The sequence below is a fragment of the Panulirus ornatus genome, chromosome 42, assembly GCF_036320965.1.
Source record: "Panulirus ornatus isolate Po-2019 chromosome 42, ASM3632096v1, whole genome shotgun sequence".
Classification (NCBI taxonomy): Eukaryota; Metazoa; Arthropoda; class Malacostraca; order Decapoda; family Palinuridae; genus Panulirus; species Panulirus ornatus.
The window spans coordinates 9966193-9982045 of NC_092265.1; the positions used below are offsets into that span (position 1 = coordinate 9966193).

Here is a 15853-nt window from a genome sequence, read left to right on the forward strand (position 1 = left end):
ACCTTCACACTTGAAGAGGGTCCTTTATTTCCAAAAGACTTTTGTAAAGTGTGAATTTGAATGAAAATATTTTAGGTACAAAATTACTTTTGTTGGTATTAAAGAGTACGTTTCTTTGCAGGGAATTGAAGCAAGAGCTGAAAGATTTGGCATTCCAATGACCGAAGAAGCTAGGAAGCAGGCGCGGGCTGCTCGCTTTGAACAAACTACAAATGGAGCAAAAATCATTAGGAAACCAGCTAAGCTATCAATGGAGACAGGGGTAAGACTTTTTATTTGCATTTTTGAGGGTAAATCTTTGTTTGCATACTTCATCTCTAATTTCACGATTGCTTGCAAAAATACATGTCACCCATCCTGTCACCAGCACATTGTAGTAGGAGCATTGTTTTAACTATTTGCTTGTCTGTCTGTATTTCTGATGCTTGTTTCTATCTGGAACTCCCTCAAGGGAGTTGCCACAGCAATAGAGTCTCCATACCTAATGAACTTTAGTGCCTCATCCTTAACAGGCCACTGGCTGTTGGCAACTCTAGCGCAGTGTTTGCAGAGGCTCCTACTTGATGTTCCTACTGACTGCTTTTACCTAATGCTCTTGCCTAATATTCCTGCCTACTACTAATACCTAATATTTCAGTCTCGTGCTCCTGCCTATAAGTTCTTACTGTTTCTATATATTGCTCTTACCATTTTGCCAAAAGGCAAGTCTAGTGCATAATGCTTGCTGCAGGAAAATTTAGAGTTACGAAGAATCATCTGTGTGAGTTAAGTGTTGTCAAGTGTTATGTATGACAAGGAAAGATTGTATTTTTGTGGACAGAATGCCAGTAATCCATGTGGGTAAGGTAAGAAGAAAAGACCAAATATTCCCAGTCACCAGTCCTTTTTCATCATAGACCTTGACATACTATCCCCATTTTCGTTTGTGTTGGGTATCCAGTGTCTCTAAGTTATACCCTCAGCTGCTTCAACATTTACTCTTAAAATTTCTAGCATCAGTATATGATGCCTTGCTTCAAAATTGCTGACACACTCATTCATCTCCTCCCTTTTCAGTTTTGCTGTCCCTCTATTTGAATCTTTATATGGGAATTTTTGTTCATTTTGCTGAATCATATGTATGCTCTAAACCCGTAAGGTTGTCGAGAGCATGTTGAATTTCCAAGTAGATTTCTTTTTATTACTTTTGGGTTTTCCTCAATAGTAGTTGAAGAGTTGGTTGGTAAGTAAGAGTTAATGAACATTACCTCTTTTTTTTTCTTATTTTGAGAATTGTGATTTTGAGTGACACTTGATGATTCTTTAGGTACCTGAGATAGTACATAAAGAAATGTTAGTATGTGTTTGATATGAAAATAAAGAGAGCGAAAGGTTTTAGTAACCACTGGTCAAGGGCTGCTTCTTTTTCCATTAACCTTTGGATTTGAAAATGTTTAATTTTAAAGGACATTTGATATTATTCTAGGTTCCAGAGAAAGCACATAAAGAAATATTAACATCATTGATAAGTTGTTCATGCAACTTAACCACTTGACTAAAGAAGAATTATTGCTTGACCTTTAGACATTTTTGGTAACAATATTTCAAAGTCATTCTGATGCTTAAATTTATTAGGGTGCAGTTTTAAAGAAAGCAGAGCATACCCTTGTTATGTCAATAAGGTTAACGTAAGTCTTTGCTTTTACATGAAATTTCATAGATAGAACTTTTTCTTTGTGCAGGGTACAGATGTAGAAAAGCTCAAGGCTCGTGCTGAAAGATTTGGAGAAGTTACATCAAAGTCGCTAGCAAAGGTAAGCGTTCATTTGTTAAGTGTTGAAAAACTGAATGTTATCATGTAGTTTTAGGTTCAGTAGGGTTGAAGGACAAGTCAATTGGGAGGTAAGTTTGAATGGAGAAAAACTGGAGGAAGTGAAGTGTTTTAGATATCTGGGAGTGGATTTGGCAGCTGATGGAACCATGGAAGTGGAAGTGAGTCACAGGGTGGGGGAGGGGGCGAAGGTTCTGGGAGCGTTGAAGAATGTGTGGAAGGCAAGAACATTATCTCAAGAGAGCAAAATTGGGTATGTTTGAAGGAAAAAAAATGGGTATGTTTGAAGGAATAGTGGTTCCAACAATGTTATATGGTTGTGAAGCATGGGCTATAAATAGGGTTGTGCGGAGGAGGGTGCATGTGTTGGAAATGAGATGTTTGAGGACAATATGTGGTGTGAGGTGGTTTGATCGAGTAAGTAATGAAAGGGTAAGAGAGATGTGTGGTAATGAAAAGAGTGTGGTTGAGAGAGAAGAAGAGGGTGTATTGACATTGTTTGGTCACTTGGAGAGAATGAGTTAGGAAAGATTGACAAAGAGGAGGGAGCGAGGAGAAGTGAGATACCAAATTGGAGGTGGAAGGATGGAGTGAAAAAGATTTTGAGCGATTGGGGCCTGAACATGCTGGAAAGTGAAAGGCATGCAAGGAATAGAGTGAATTGGAACGATGTGGTATACCGGGGTCGATGTGCTGTCAATGGATTGAACCAGGACGTGTGAAGCATCTGGGGTAAACTATGGAAAGTTTTGTAGGGCCTGGATGTGGAAAGGGAGCTGTGGTTTCGGTGCATTACACATGTCTGGTAGAGACTGAGTGTGAACGAATGTGGCCTTTATTGTCTTTTCCTAGCACTATCTCGCACGGGCGCGGGGGGAGGTAGGTGCCATTTCATGTATGGTGGGGTGGCGACAGGAATGGATGAAGGCAGCAAGTATGAATATGTACATGTGTATATATGTATATGTCTGTGAATGTATATGTATGTATATGTTGAAATGTATGGGTATGTATATGTGCGTATGTGGGCATTTATGTATATATATGTGTATGTGAGTGGGTCTGGCCATTCTTTTGTCTGTTTCCTTGTGCTACCTTGCTGATGGGGGAGACAGCGACAAAGTGTAATAAGATATAAATAAAGAAATAGTTTTTTAATGAAACCTCTAGCATTGTGATCTCTCTACAAACAACAGTTTTGAAGTTTGTGTGTTCTTTTAGAGTGACTGAAATTCAGTGCAGCAACTCAGCTGCCCAAGTATGCACTTGCTTCAATGAACAAACTTTTTCGATGGGGTTTCCCAGTCATAACCTTTACAAAATATATCCTTGGGTAGCTGAACTCTGCATGTAAAAAGTGCCCTTTCCATGTTCATTTTGATTGCCCCAGATCATGATTTCTTAAGTTTTTTTCATAATAAATGGTTCTGCTTTAGCAAAGTAGCATCAGGGTGCATGTATTAGAAATACAAGGGAATAGACCACTGGGTCCTGACAAGGTTGCTTGTGATAATAGAGGATATCAAAAATTCAGAGATTAGTGTGGTTGGAGGAGAAGGATATACATGGGACTTAAAGAGAAGTATCTGAAAACTTTACATGCCACAAAAGAGGTGCAAGTAATGTAATTACACTTGAAGTGAAGTATGTATCAAGTCTGTTCGTGAACGTACTTATGGTGCTACTTTCAGCTACTTTGATGAATCATTTCTTATGATCACTGACCTCTTGAAGAAAAAAGTACCATGTTTCATGCAATGTAAAATTCTTGCCCATGAGTTATCTGAGTTTGTATCCATTACTGTAAGTGAACTCTTGACAAATTTAGCCTTAAGTAGCTTCTTAGTCAGGGTTATCAATGCCTCTGGTAATATTCCATACCCAGATTAAATCATGTCTTTGTCATTATGACCTAGTAGATTTAAGCTTTTTAGCTGGCTCTCATAGGATTTGTTTCTTAGTCCATGAATCATTTTGTTTGCTCACTGTTGTACTTTCCAATCTGTCTTTTCAAGTTTGGTAACCAAAACTGAATACAGATGCTCCTCATACATACACCCGAGTTCCATTCTGACCAATCGGTCATACCTTGAAATGGACATATGTCAGCATGGCATGTAGAATTCGTTTACCTGTATAGCATTCTTTTTTCCTACTCAATTTCTATCATGATTATCTCTTTTATATTACCCACTTTTATTATATGATTCTGTAGTTTCTTCTTACCTTTTATACAAGATTCTTTAGTTCCCAGATTAATTCATCCAAACTTTCAAACTTTTGTCAGCTCCTTTATCAGCACTTGCTGCTTCACCTGTGACTTGAATGCAGTGCAAGTTATATCTTCTTTTCAATCTACTGAACCAACCATGACTTGCTGTGAAGTTCTCAATGTAATTCTCTCCCGCTCGCTCCTTCAAAGCCTCTTAAAGAATTCTAGTCTTCGCCTTAGTGGTTCACGTTTTTGAATCCAGTCTTCCATCCACAGCATCAACAACCTTTGCATTTCGTGGATAGGCCCTTGTTGTTGCTTTGTTATTATCATTGACTTCTTACGTGCTAAACCTTTCACTGCTTCTTGTATTCCTTCTTTGTCCTTTAAAGTTGTGGAGACCATCGAATAGGACAACTGTAGATCACATGCCATCACGTTAACCATTTTCCTCCTTCATTTTGGATGATTAACTTATTTTCAGTTCCAAATCGTGTCATCCTCGGCTTCTCGCTAGATCGGTCAACAAGTGATTTTTTTCTCTTGCTCGTCATCTTCTTTGGGATTTAAAACAAAAATGGTTTAATCCAGTGCAAAAACTTGTATTCACTTGAATAACACATGCTTACTGAATGGTTACTGAGAGAGATCCTGTGATGTACACAATGCCAGTACCATCTGACATTCACTATTGTACATATGCTGTGATGTACACAATGCCAGGACTATCTGACATTCACTGTCGTACACACACAGCCATTAGCACTGGCGTACATTTAATCAGGCATAATTTTATATTTACTTATATTTTCAACTTTTTTTTTCCAGTTGCACAGGTCGTAATTCAGGGAGCATTTGTATATATATATTATTATTGTAGATATATTTACTACTACACTTTGTCTCTGTCTCCTGTGTTAGCAAGGAAACACACAAAAGAATGGCCCATCCCACCCTACATACACATGTATATACATAAATGCCCACACATGCACATATACATACCTATACATTTCAACATTTTTTTTTTTTTTTTTTTTTTTTTTTCTGTCTCCCGCGTTTGCGAGGTAGCGCAAGGAAACAGACGAAAGAAATGGCCCAACCCACCCCCATACACATGTATATACATACGTCCACACACGCAAAATATACATACCTACACAGCTTTCCATGGTTTACCCCAGACGCTTCACATGCCCTGATTTAATCCACTGACAGCACGTCAACCCCGGTATACCACATCGCTCCAGTTCACTCTATTCCTTGCCCTCCTTTCACCCTCCTGCATGTTCAGGCCCCGATCACACAAAATCTTTTTCACTCCATCTTTCCACCTCCAATTTGGTCTCCCTCTTCTCCTCGTTCCCTCCACCTCCGACACATATATCCTCTTGGTCAATCTTTCCTCACTCATTCTCTCCATGTGCCCAAACCATTTCAAAACACCCTCTTCTGCTCTCTCAACCATGCTCTTTTTATTTCCACACATTTCTCTTACCCTTACGTTACTCACTCGATCAAACCACCTCACACCACACATTGTCCTCAAACATCTCATTTCCAGCACATCCATCCTCCTGCGCACAACTCTATCCATAGCCCACGCCTCGCAACCATACAACATTGTTGGAACTACTATTCCTTCAAACATACTCATTTTTGCTTTCCGAGATAATGTTCTCGACTTCCACACATTCTTCAAGGCTCCCAGAATTTTCGCCCCCTCCCCCACCCTATGATCCACTTCCGCTTCCATGGTTCCATCCGCTGCCAGATCCACTCCCAGATATCTAAAACACTTCACTTCCTCCAGTTTTTCTCCAATCAAACTCACCTCCCAATTGACTTGACCCTCAACCCTACTGTACCTAATAACCTTGCTCTTATTCACATTTACTCTTAACTTTCTTCTTTCACACACTTTACCAAACTCAGTCACCAGCTTCTGCAGTTTCTCACATGAATCAGCCACCAGCGCTGTATCATCAGCGAACAACAACTGACTCACTTCCCAAGCTCTCTCATCCCCAACAGACTTCATACTTCAACATATACATGCATATACATTCATGTACATATATACACATGCACATATTCTTACATGCTGCCTTCATGCATTCCCACCGCCACCCGTGCCACACATGAAATGACAATGCCCTCCCCCCTTGTGTGCACAAGGTAGCGCTAGGAAAGGACAACAAAGGCCACATTCGTCCACACTCAGACTCTAGCTGTCATGTGTAATGCACCGTAACCACAGCTCCCTTTCCACATCCAGGCCCCACAAAACTTTCCATGGTTTACCCCAGATGTTTCACATGCTCTGGTTCAATCCAATGACAGCACGTCGACCCCAATATACCACATCATTCCAATTCACTCTATTCCTTGCACACCTTTCACCCTCCTGTATGTTCAGACCCTGATCGCTCAAAATCTTTTTCACTCCATCCTTCCACCTCCACTTTGGTCTTTCACTTCTTGTTCCCTTCACCTCTGACACGTATATCCTCTTTGTCAATCTTTCCTCGCTCATTCTCTCCATGTGACCAAACCATTTCAATACACCCTCTTCTACTCTCTCAACCACATTCTTTTTATTACCACACATCTCTCTTACCCTTTCATTACTTACTCGATCAAACCACCTCACACCACATATTGTCCTCAAACATCTCATTTTCAGCACGTCCACCCTCCTCCGCTCAACCCTATCTATTGCTTATGCTTCACAACCATATAACATTGTTGGAACCACTATTATTTCAGACATACCCATTTTTGCTCTCCGAGATAACGTTCTTGCCTTCCACACATTCTTCAGCGCTCCTAAAACCTTCACCCCCTCCCCCTCCCTGTGACTCACTTCCGCTTCCATGGTTCCACCCGCTGCCAAATCCACTCCCAGCTATCTAAAACACTTCACTTCCTCCAGTTTTTCTCCATTCAAACTTACCTCCCAATTTACTTGTCCCTCAAGAGGGGCAAGTATGCAGTCTGTTGGGGATGAGAGGGCATGGGAAGTGAGTCTGATGTTGTTCACTGATGATACTGCGCTGGTGAGAAACTGCAGAAGTTGGTGACTGAGTTTGGTAAAGTGTGTGAAAGAAAGCTGAGAGTAAATGTGAATAAGAGCAAGGTTATTAGGTTCAGTAGATATATATCATTATTTTTATTATTTATTTTGCTGTTGCTGTCTCCCACGTTAGCGAGGTAGCGCAAGGAAACAGACGAAAGAAATGGCCCATCCCACCCCCATACACATGTATATACATACACGTTCACACACACAAATATACATATCCATACATCTCAATGTACACATATATATACACACACAGACACATACATATATACACATGCACACAATTTACACTGTCTGCCTTTATTCATTCCCATCGCCACCTCGCCACACATGGAATAACATCCCCCTCCCCCCTCATGTGTGCGAGGTAGCGCTAGGAAAAGACAACAAAGGCCCCATTCGTTCACACTCAGTCTCTAGCTGTCATGCAATAATGCCCGAAACCACAGCTCCCTTTCCACATCCAGGCCCCACAGAACTTTCCATGGTTTACCCCAGACGCTTCACATGCCCTGATTCACTCTATTCCTTGCCTGCCTTTCACCCTCCTGCATGTTCAGGCCCCGATCACTCAAAATCTTTTTCACTCCATCTTTCCACCTCCAATTTGGTCTCCCACTTCTCCTCGTTCCCTCCACCTGCGACACATATATCCTCTTGGTCACTTTATCCTCACTCATTCTCTCCATGTGCCCAAACCATTTCAAAACACCCTCTTCTGCTCTCTCAACCATGCTCTTTTTATTTCCACACATCTCTCTTACCCTTACATTACTTACTCGGTCAAACCACCTCACACCACACATTGTCCTCAGACATCTCATTTCCAGCACATCCACCCTCCTGCGCACAACTCTATCTATAGCCCATGCCTCGCAATCATACAACATTGTTGGAACCACTATTCCTTCAAACATAGCCCATTTTTGCTTTCCGAGATAATGTTCTTGACTTCCACACATTCTTCAAGGCTCCCAGGATTTTTGCCCCCTCCCCCACCCTATGATCCACTTCCGCTTCCATGGTTCCATCCGCTGCCAGATCCACTCCCAGATATCTAAAACACTTTACTTCCTCCAGTTTTTCTCCATTCAAACTTACCTCCCAATTGACTTGACCCTCAACCCTACTGTACCTTGCTCTTATTCACATTTACTCTTAACTTTCTTCTTTCACACACTACCAAACTCAGTCACCAGCTTCTGCAGTTTCTCACATGAATCAGCCACCAGCGCTGTATCGTCAGCAAACAACAACTGACTCACTTCCCAATCTCACTCATCCCCAACAGACTGCATACTTGCCCCTCTTTCCAAAACTCTTGCATTCACCTCCCTAACAACCCCATCCATAAACAAATTAAACAACCATGGAGACATCATACACCCCTGCCGCAAACCTACATTCACTGAGAACCAATCGCTTTTCTCTCTTCCTACACGTACACATGCCTTACATCCTTGATAAAAACTTTTCACTGCTTTTAACAACTTGCCTCCCACACCATATATTCTTAATACCTTCCACAGAGCATCTCAATCAACTCTATCATATGCCTTCTCCAGATCCATAAATGCTACATACAAATCCATTTGTTTTTCTAAGTATTTCTCACATACATTCTTCAAAGCAAACACCTGATCCACACATCCTCTACCACTTCTGAAACCATACTGCTCTTCCCCAATCTGATGCTCTGTACATGCCTTCACCCTCTCAATCAATACCCTCCCATATGATTTACCAGGAATACTCAACAAACTTATACCTCTGTAATTTGAGCACTCGCTCTTATCCCCTTTGCCTTTGTATAATGGCACTATGCACGCATTCTGCCAATCCTCAGGCACCTCACCATGAATCATACATACATTAAATAACCTTACCAACCAGTCAACAATACAGTCACCCCCTTTTTTAATGAATTCCACTGCAATACCATCCAAACCTGCTGCCTTGCCGGTTTTCATCTTCCGCAAAGCTTTTACTACCTCTTCTCTGTTTATCATTATTATTATTATTATACTTTATCACTATATCCCTCGTCATCAAGGTAGTGCCAGGAAACGGATGAAGAAAGACCCATCTACTCATATACACACACATATATACACACCCATACATGTACATAGACATACATATACATATACATATCAACATATACATATACATGCCCAGCCATATACATATATACGCATATACATATTCATACTTGCTTGCCTTTGCACATTTTTGGTGCCAACCCACCCCACAGGAAACAGCATCGCCGCCCCCTGCACCAGGGAAGACCAAATGGGAGATGAAGGGATGGAGTGAAAAAGATCTTGAGCAATAGGGGCATGAACATGTAGGAAAATGAGAGAGTGTATGAGATAGAGTGAATTGGAACGATGTGGTATACTGAGGTTGACATGCTCTTACTGGACTGAACTAGGGATTGTGAAGTGTCTGGCATAAACCATGGAAAGGTATGTGGGGCCTAGTTGTGGTTTTGGTATGTCAAAGGAGGAAGTTGAGAGTAAATATGAAGGAAAGCAAGCTTAGTAGGTTTAGCAGGGTTTAGGGACAGGTTAGTTGGGATGTGAGTTTGAATAGAAAAAACATTGAAGAAGTTAAGTGTTTTAGATATGTGGGAGTGTACATGGCAGTGAATGGAACCATGGGCTTGAAAGTGTTGTTGGATGGGCGACGGGGCAAAGGTTTTGGGAGTGCTGAAGAATGTTTGGAAAGAGAGAATACTATTGAGAGGGCAAAAATGGGTATGTTTGAAGGCATAGTAGTCTCAATATTATTTTATGGATGTGAAGCATACTGAAGCATACACTGAAGATAAGGGTGGGGGAGGGTGGATGTATTGGAAATGAAATGTTTGAGGACAATATGTGATGCAAGGTGGATTGATTAAGTAATGAAAGGGTAAAAGAGAAGTGTGGTTATGAAAAATGTAAGATTGAGAGCTGAAGAGGGTGTGCTTAAATGGTTTGGACGTATGGAGAAAATGAGTGAGGAAAGGTTGACAAGAAGGATATTTGTGTCAGAAGTGGAGGGAGCAAGGAGAATAGGAAGACCAAATATGAGATGGAAGAATGGAGGTAAAAACATTTTGAGCTATTAGAGCTTGAACGTGCAGAAGGGTGAAAGGCATGCATGGGATGAATTGATTTTGAATGATGTGGTATACTGGGTTGACATGCTGTTAGTGGACTGAACCAAGGCGTGTTATCTGTCCGACATAACCCTTAGAAAGGTCTGTGGGGCCTGGTTATGGATAAGAAGATGTGGTTTAAGTGCATTATGCATGTCAGCTAGAGAATGGATGTGAATGGATGTGTTCTTTCCTCTTCTGTTTCTGTTCTACCCCAGAACTGTTGGTTTTGAGATAAGAGAATGTTAGTGGATGTTTTGGATGCTGTATTGACAAATATAAACATAATGGTTTAGAGGAAAATCACACAAGTAGCATAGATCTGCAGCTCACAATAGGTTGTCAATGTGAGACTGTCTTGCTGATGGGAACAAACACAGCAGGTTGGAGGAAAATCACACAAGTAGCAAAGATCCGCACACAATGGTGGCCACTGTGAGACTCTCCTGCTGGTGGAAACATGGTGCAATCCACCTAGGATCCATGCTTACTCCACCTGTGAACCTTCATTGAAGTGTTGGCACACTTTCTGCCCTGCTGACACTTCCTCACCAACATCAGCACATTTTAAGATTCCTAGCTTTGTTTCAAAGGTCAGAGAGGTTCTCTTCTGTTTGACTGCTGGTTGTGGGAAGCAGAATTTGTTGCTCGATGTTTGGATGTCATATTAACAAACACAAATATATTGTGGTGGTAGGTATACCCAAGTTACACAAATAGCACAGACATGCACACAATGATGGTAACTGCAAGACTGACCTACTGGCAGAAACATGGTGCTCTTCACCCAGGTCTCACAATTACTTTACCCCCCAACCCTCACTAAAGTTTTTGGGCACTTTCTACTGTGAATTTTGACCTCAAGAAGAGGGACTTCTAGAAGTAGGTTCCTCATAATAGCGAAATCACATATAGTGATCCTGCATAAAGCGAGGACTGGCTGTATTTAGCAGTAGACTGCAAGTATCATGAAGGAATTGGCTGAGAAATCAACAGTGGTGGAGGATTATGTGTATTGCTCATGTGCACAAAGTGGACGAGGAATGAATAAAATTGTTTGGTGATCTACCTTACCTGTCTATATATTTCGGTGATACATTTTCCCTCCTGGAACTCTCTCAAGGGGGATGGCCATAGCAATAGAGTCTCCTTATTTAATGAACTTCAGTGCTGCTTCATTACCTTTAGTGCCTCGCCCTTAACAGGCCACTGGCAGAAGGCAGCACTAGTGCAGTTTTTGCAGAGGTACATACCTAATGTTCTTTCTGACTACTTCTACCTTATGTGCCTACCTATTGTTCCAACTTACTACATCTACATAATGTTTCCACCCAATGTTCTTACCTACTTCTGCTACCTGATACTCCTGCATATGTGTCCCTACATACTATTTCTTTCATTTGCTCTGGTAATTGAAAATTGATATAGTGATAGGCTTAAGATGAAATGAAAAACAGTGTGTGGGAATATATTTTAGAATGGGATTTGTTGATGGAAAATGATGTATAGGCTTAAGGTGAAATGAAAAATAGTGTGTGGGAATATATTTTAGAATGGGATTTGTTGATGGAACATGATTTAGTGCACCAAGATTGTTGTGTTAAGGGGAACTTCTTTTTCAGGCTGCCATGTTGTGAAATAGGAGTAATTTTGGTAGATGTTAGTTAATTTGCAGGGAAAAAATGCAAATGAGTGGGAGATGTATAAAAGAAAGAGACAGGATGTCAAGAGAAAGGTGCAATAGGTGAAAAAGAGGGCAAATGAGAGTTGAGGTGAGAGAGTATCATTAAATTTTAGGGAGAATAAAAAGATGTTCTGGAAGGAGGTAAATAAAGTGCGTAAGACAAGGGAGCAAATGGGAACTTCAGTGAAAGGGGCTAATGGGGAGGTGATAACAAGTAGTGGTGATGTGAGAAAGGGATGGAGTGAGTATTTTGAAGGTTTGTTGAATGTGTTTGATGATAGAGTGGCAGATATAGGGTGTTTTGGTCGAGGTGGTGTGCAAAGTGAGAGGGTTAGGGAAAATGATTTGGTAAACAGAGAAGAGGTAGTAAAAGCTTTGCGGAAGATGAAAGCCGGCAAGGCAGCAGGTTTGGATGGTATTGCAGTGGAATTCATTAAAAAAGGGGGTGACTGTATTGTTGACTGGTTGGTAAGGTTATTTAATGTATGTATGATTCATGGTGAGGTGCCTGAGGATTGGCAGAATGCGTGCATAGTGCCATTATACAAAGGCAAAGGGGATAAGAGCGAGTGCTCAAATTACAGAGGTATAAGTTTGTTGAGTATTCCTGGTAAATCATATGGGAGGGTATTGATTGAGAGGGTGAAGGCATGTACAGAGCATCAGATTGGGGAAGAGCAGTGTGGTTTCAGAAGTGGTAGAGGATGTATGGATCAGGTGTTTGCTTTGAAGAATGTATGTGAGAAATACTTAGAAAAGCAATTGGATTTGTATGTAGCATTTATGGATCTGGAGAAGGCATATGATAGAGTTGCTAGGGATGCTCTGTGGAAGGTACTAAGAATATATGGTGTGGGAGGCAAGTTGTTAGAAGCAGTGAAAAGTTTTTATTGAGGATGTAAGGCATGTGTATTGTAGGAAGAGAGGAAAGCGATTTGTTCTCAGTGAATGTAGGTTTGCGGCAGGGGTGTGTGATGTCTCCATGGTTGTTTAATTTGTTTATGGATGGGGTTGTTAGGGAGGTGAATGCAAGAGTTTTGGAAAGAGGGGCAAGTATGCAGTCTGTTGGGGATGAGAGAGCTTGGGAAGTGAGTCAGTTGTTGTTCGCTGATGATACAGCACTGATGGCTGATTCATGTGAGAAACTGCAGAAGCTGGTGACTGAGTTTGGTAAAGTGTGTGAAAGAAGAAAGTTAAGAGTAAATGTGAATAAGAGCAAGGTACAGTAGGGTTGAGGGTCAAGTCAATTGGGAGGTAAGTTTGAATGGAGAAAAACTGTAGGAAGTAAAGTGTTTTAGATATCTGGGAGTGGATCTGGCAGCGGATAGAACCATGGAAGCGGAAGTGAATCATAGGGTGGGGGAGGGGGCGAAAATCCTGGGAGCCTTGAAGAATGTGTGGAAGTCAAGAACATTATCTCGGAAAGCAAAAATGGGTATGTTTGAAGGAATAGTGGTTCCAACAATGTTGTATGGTTGCGAGGCGTGTGCTATGGATAGAGTAGTGCGCAGGAGGGTGGATGTGCTGGAAATGAGATGTTTGAGGACAATATGTGGTGTGAGGTGGTTTGATCGAGTAAGTAATGTAAGGGTAAGAGAGATGTGTGGAAATAAGAAGAGCGTGGTTGAGAGAGCAGAAGAGGGTGTTTTGAAATGGTTTGGGTACATGGAGAGAATGAGTGAGGAAAGATTGACCAAGAGGATATATGTGTCGGAGATGGAGGGAACGAGGAGAAGTGGGAGATCAAATTGGAGGTGGAAAGATGGAGTGAAAAAGATTTTGAGTGATCGGGGCCTGAACATGCAGGAGGGTGAATGGCGGGCAAGGAATAGAGTGAATTGGATTGATGTGGTATACCGGGGTCAACGTGCTGCCAATGGATTGAATCAGGGCATGTGAAGCATCTGGGGTAAACCATGGAAAGTTCTGTGGGGCCTGGATATGGAAAGGGAGCTGTGGTTTCGGGCATTATCGCATGACAGCTAGAGACTGAGTGTGAACGAATGGGGCCTTTGTTGTCTTTTCCTAGCGCTGCCTCGCACACATGAGGGGGAGGGGGGTGTTATTCCATGTGTGGTGAGGTGGCGATGGGAATGAATAAAGGCAGACAGTGTGAATTGTGTGCATGTGTATATATGTATATGTCTGTGTGTGTATATATATGTGTACATTGAGATGTATGGGTATGTATATTTGCGTGTGGGGATGTGTATGTATATATATGTGTATGGGGGTGGGTTAGGCCATTTCTTTCGTCTGTTTCCTTGCGTTACCTCGCAAATGCGGGAGACAGCGACAAAGCAAAATATAAATAAAATAAATCAGTTGATTGGATGGAGCTCTCAAAGATGAAATTGGCATTTCTTTATATAATATAGTTATTTAAGACGAAATTATTTGAAATTACAATCATTCTAGTTTTATGTTTGTTACATTGTGATGTTCCAGTTCAGATGATAGTTACATGGATAATCACAGAATATAATGAATAAAAAGAAAACAACTGTTTCATACCAAGTTTTGTCCTTTTTCACAAAGTGGGAAAACATTAACTGTTGTTATTAGCTTGAGGACTGGACAAGTTAGTCAGTTTACTGTAGGTGTAGAATGACACCATTGTTTTTCTAAGAATGGTATAAAGACCCAGTGAAGTTGTATACAGGTTGAAGAACATTTTTGAAAATTAAGGAGTTTTTCTTTTCTTTACAGCTTTCTGAGCTAGAAAAGCTAAAATCAAGACAAGAGAGATTTGGAGCTTCTACTCCAGGAGAGGATAAGACAGCAGATAAGGTGACGGATAAGACAGCTGAGAAGACAACAGAAAAGCCCATAATGTAGGTGTTGCTGAATCAGCATTCTCAGTTAGTAATGGATGATAAGATTTGGCTTTATTTGTATTAACATAAGAATTGGCTTTATTTGTATCAACACTTTGATAGCTATACCTGTTTTTTGTGATGACGGTATGCTTATTATGTTTTTCCTGTCTGTCTTTATTTTATACATTTTGCCATATCCTAGTGGATAAGGAATACTACTCATATGTCTTCTCTCTTCTTTCATAGAGTGTGTGAAAGAAGAAAGTTGAGAGTAAATGTGAATAAGAGTAAGGTTATTAGGTACAGTAGGGTTTAGGGTCAAGTAAATTGGGAGGTAAGTTTGAATGGAGAAAAACTGGAGGAAGTGAAATGTTTTAGATATCTGGGAGTGGATTTGACAGCAGATGGAACCATGGAAGCAGAAGTGAATCATAGGGTGGGGGAGGGGGTGAAAATTCTGGGAGCCTTGAAGAATGTGTGGAAGTCGAGAACATTATCTCCGAAAGCAAAAATGGGTATGTTTGAAGGAATAGTGGTTCCAACGATGTTGTATGGTTGCGAGGCGTGGGCTATGGATAGAGTTGTGCGCAGGAGGATGGATGTGCTGGAAATGAGATGTTTGAGGACAATATGTGGTGTGAGGTGGTTTGGTCGAGTAAGTAATGATAGGGTAAGAGAGATGTGTGGTAATAAAAAGAGTGTGGTTGAGAGAGCAGAAGAGGGTGTTTTGAAATGGTTTGGTCACATGGAGAGAATGAGTGAGGAAAGATTGACCAAGAGGATATATGTGTCGGAGGTGGAGGGAATGAGGAGAAGTGGGAGACCAAATTGGAGGTGGAAAGATGGAGTGAAAAAGATTTTGAGTGATTGAGGCCTGAACATGCAGGAGGGTGAAAGGCGGGCAAGGAATAGAGTGAATTGGAACGATGTGGTATACCGGGGTTGACTTGCTGTCAATGGATTGAACCAGGGCATGTGAAGTGTCTCGGGTAAACCATGAAAAGTTCTGTTGGGCCTGGATGTGGAAAGGGAGCTGTGGTTTCGGGCATTATCGCATGACAGCTAGAGACTGAGTGTGAACAAATGGGGCCTTTGTTG

General features: G+C 41.2%; 1 protein-coding gene across 4 annotated transcripts in view; it reads left to right on the forward strand.

Annotated features, from left to right (window-relative positions):
- LOC139761895 (SAP domain-containing ribonucleoprotein) overlaps positions 1 to 15853 on the forward strand; it is a 30094-nt gene that overhangs the window by 10572 nt on the left and 3669 nt on the right. For all 4 annotated transcript variants that reach the window (XM_071686480.1, XM_071686481.1, XM_071686479.1 and 1 more), the window contains exons 5-7: positions 122 to 262; positions 1722 to 1793; positions 14646 to 14770. In XM_071686480.1, the coding sequence (XP_071542581.1) occupies positions 122 to 262; positions 1722 to 1793; positions 14646 to 14770 (338 nt within the window). The remainder of the gene's footprint in view (positions 1 to 121; positions 263 to 1721; positions 1794 to 14645; positions 14771 to 15853) is intronic.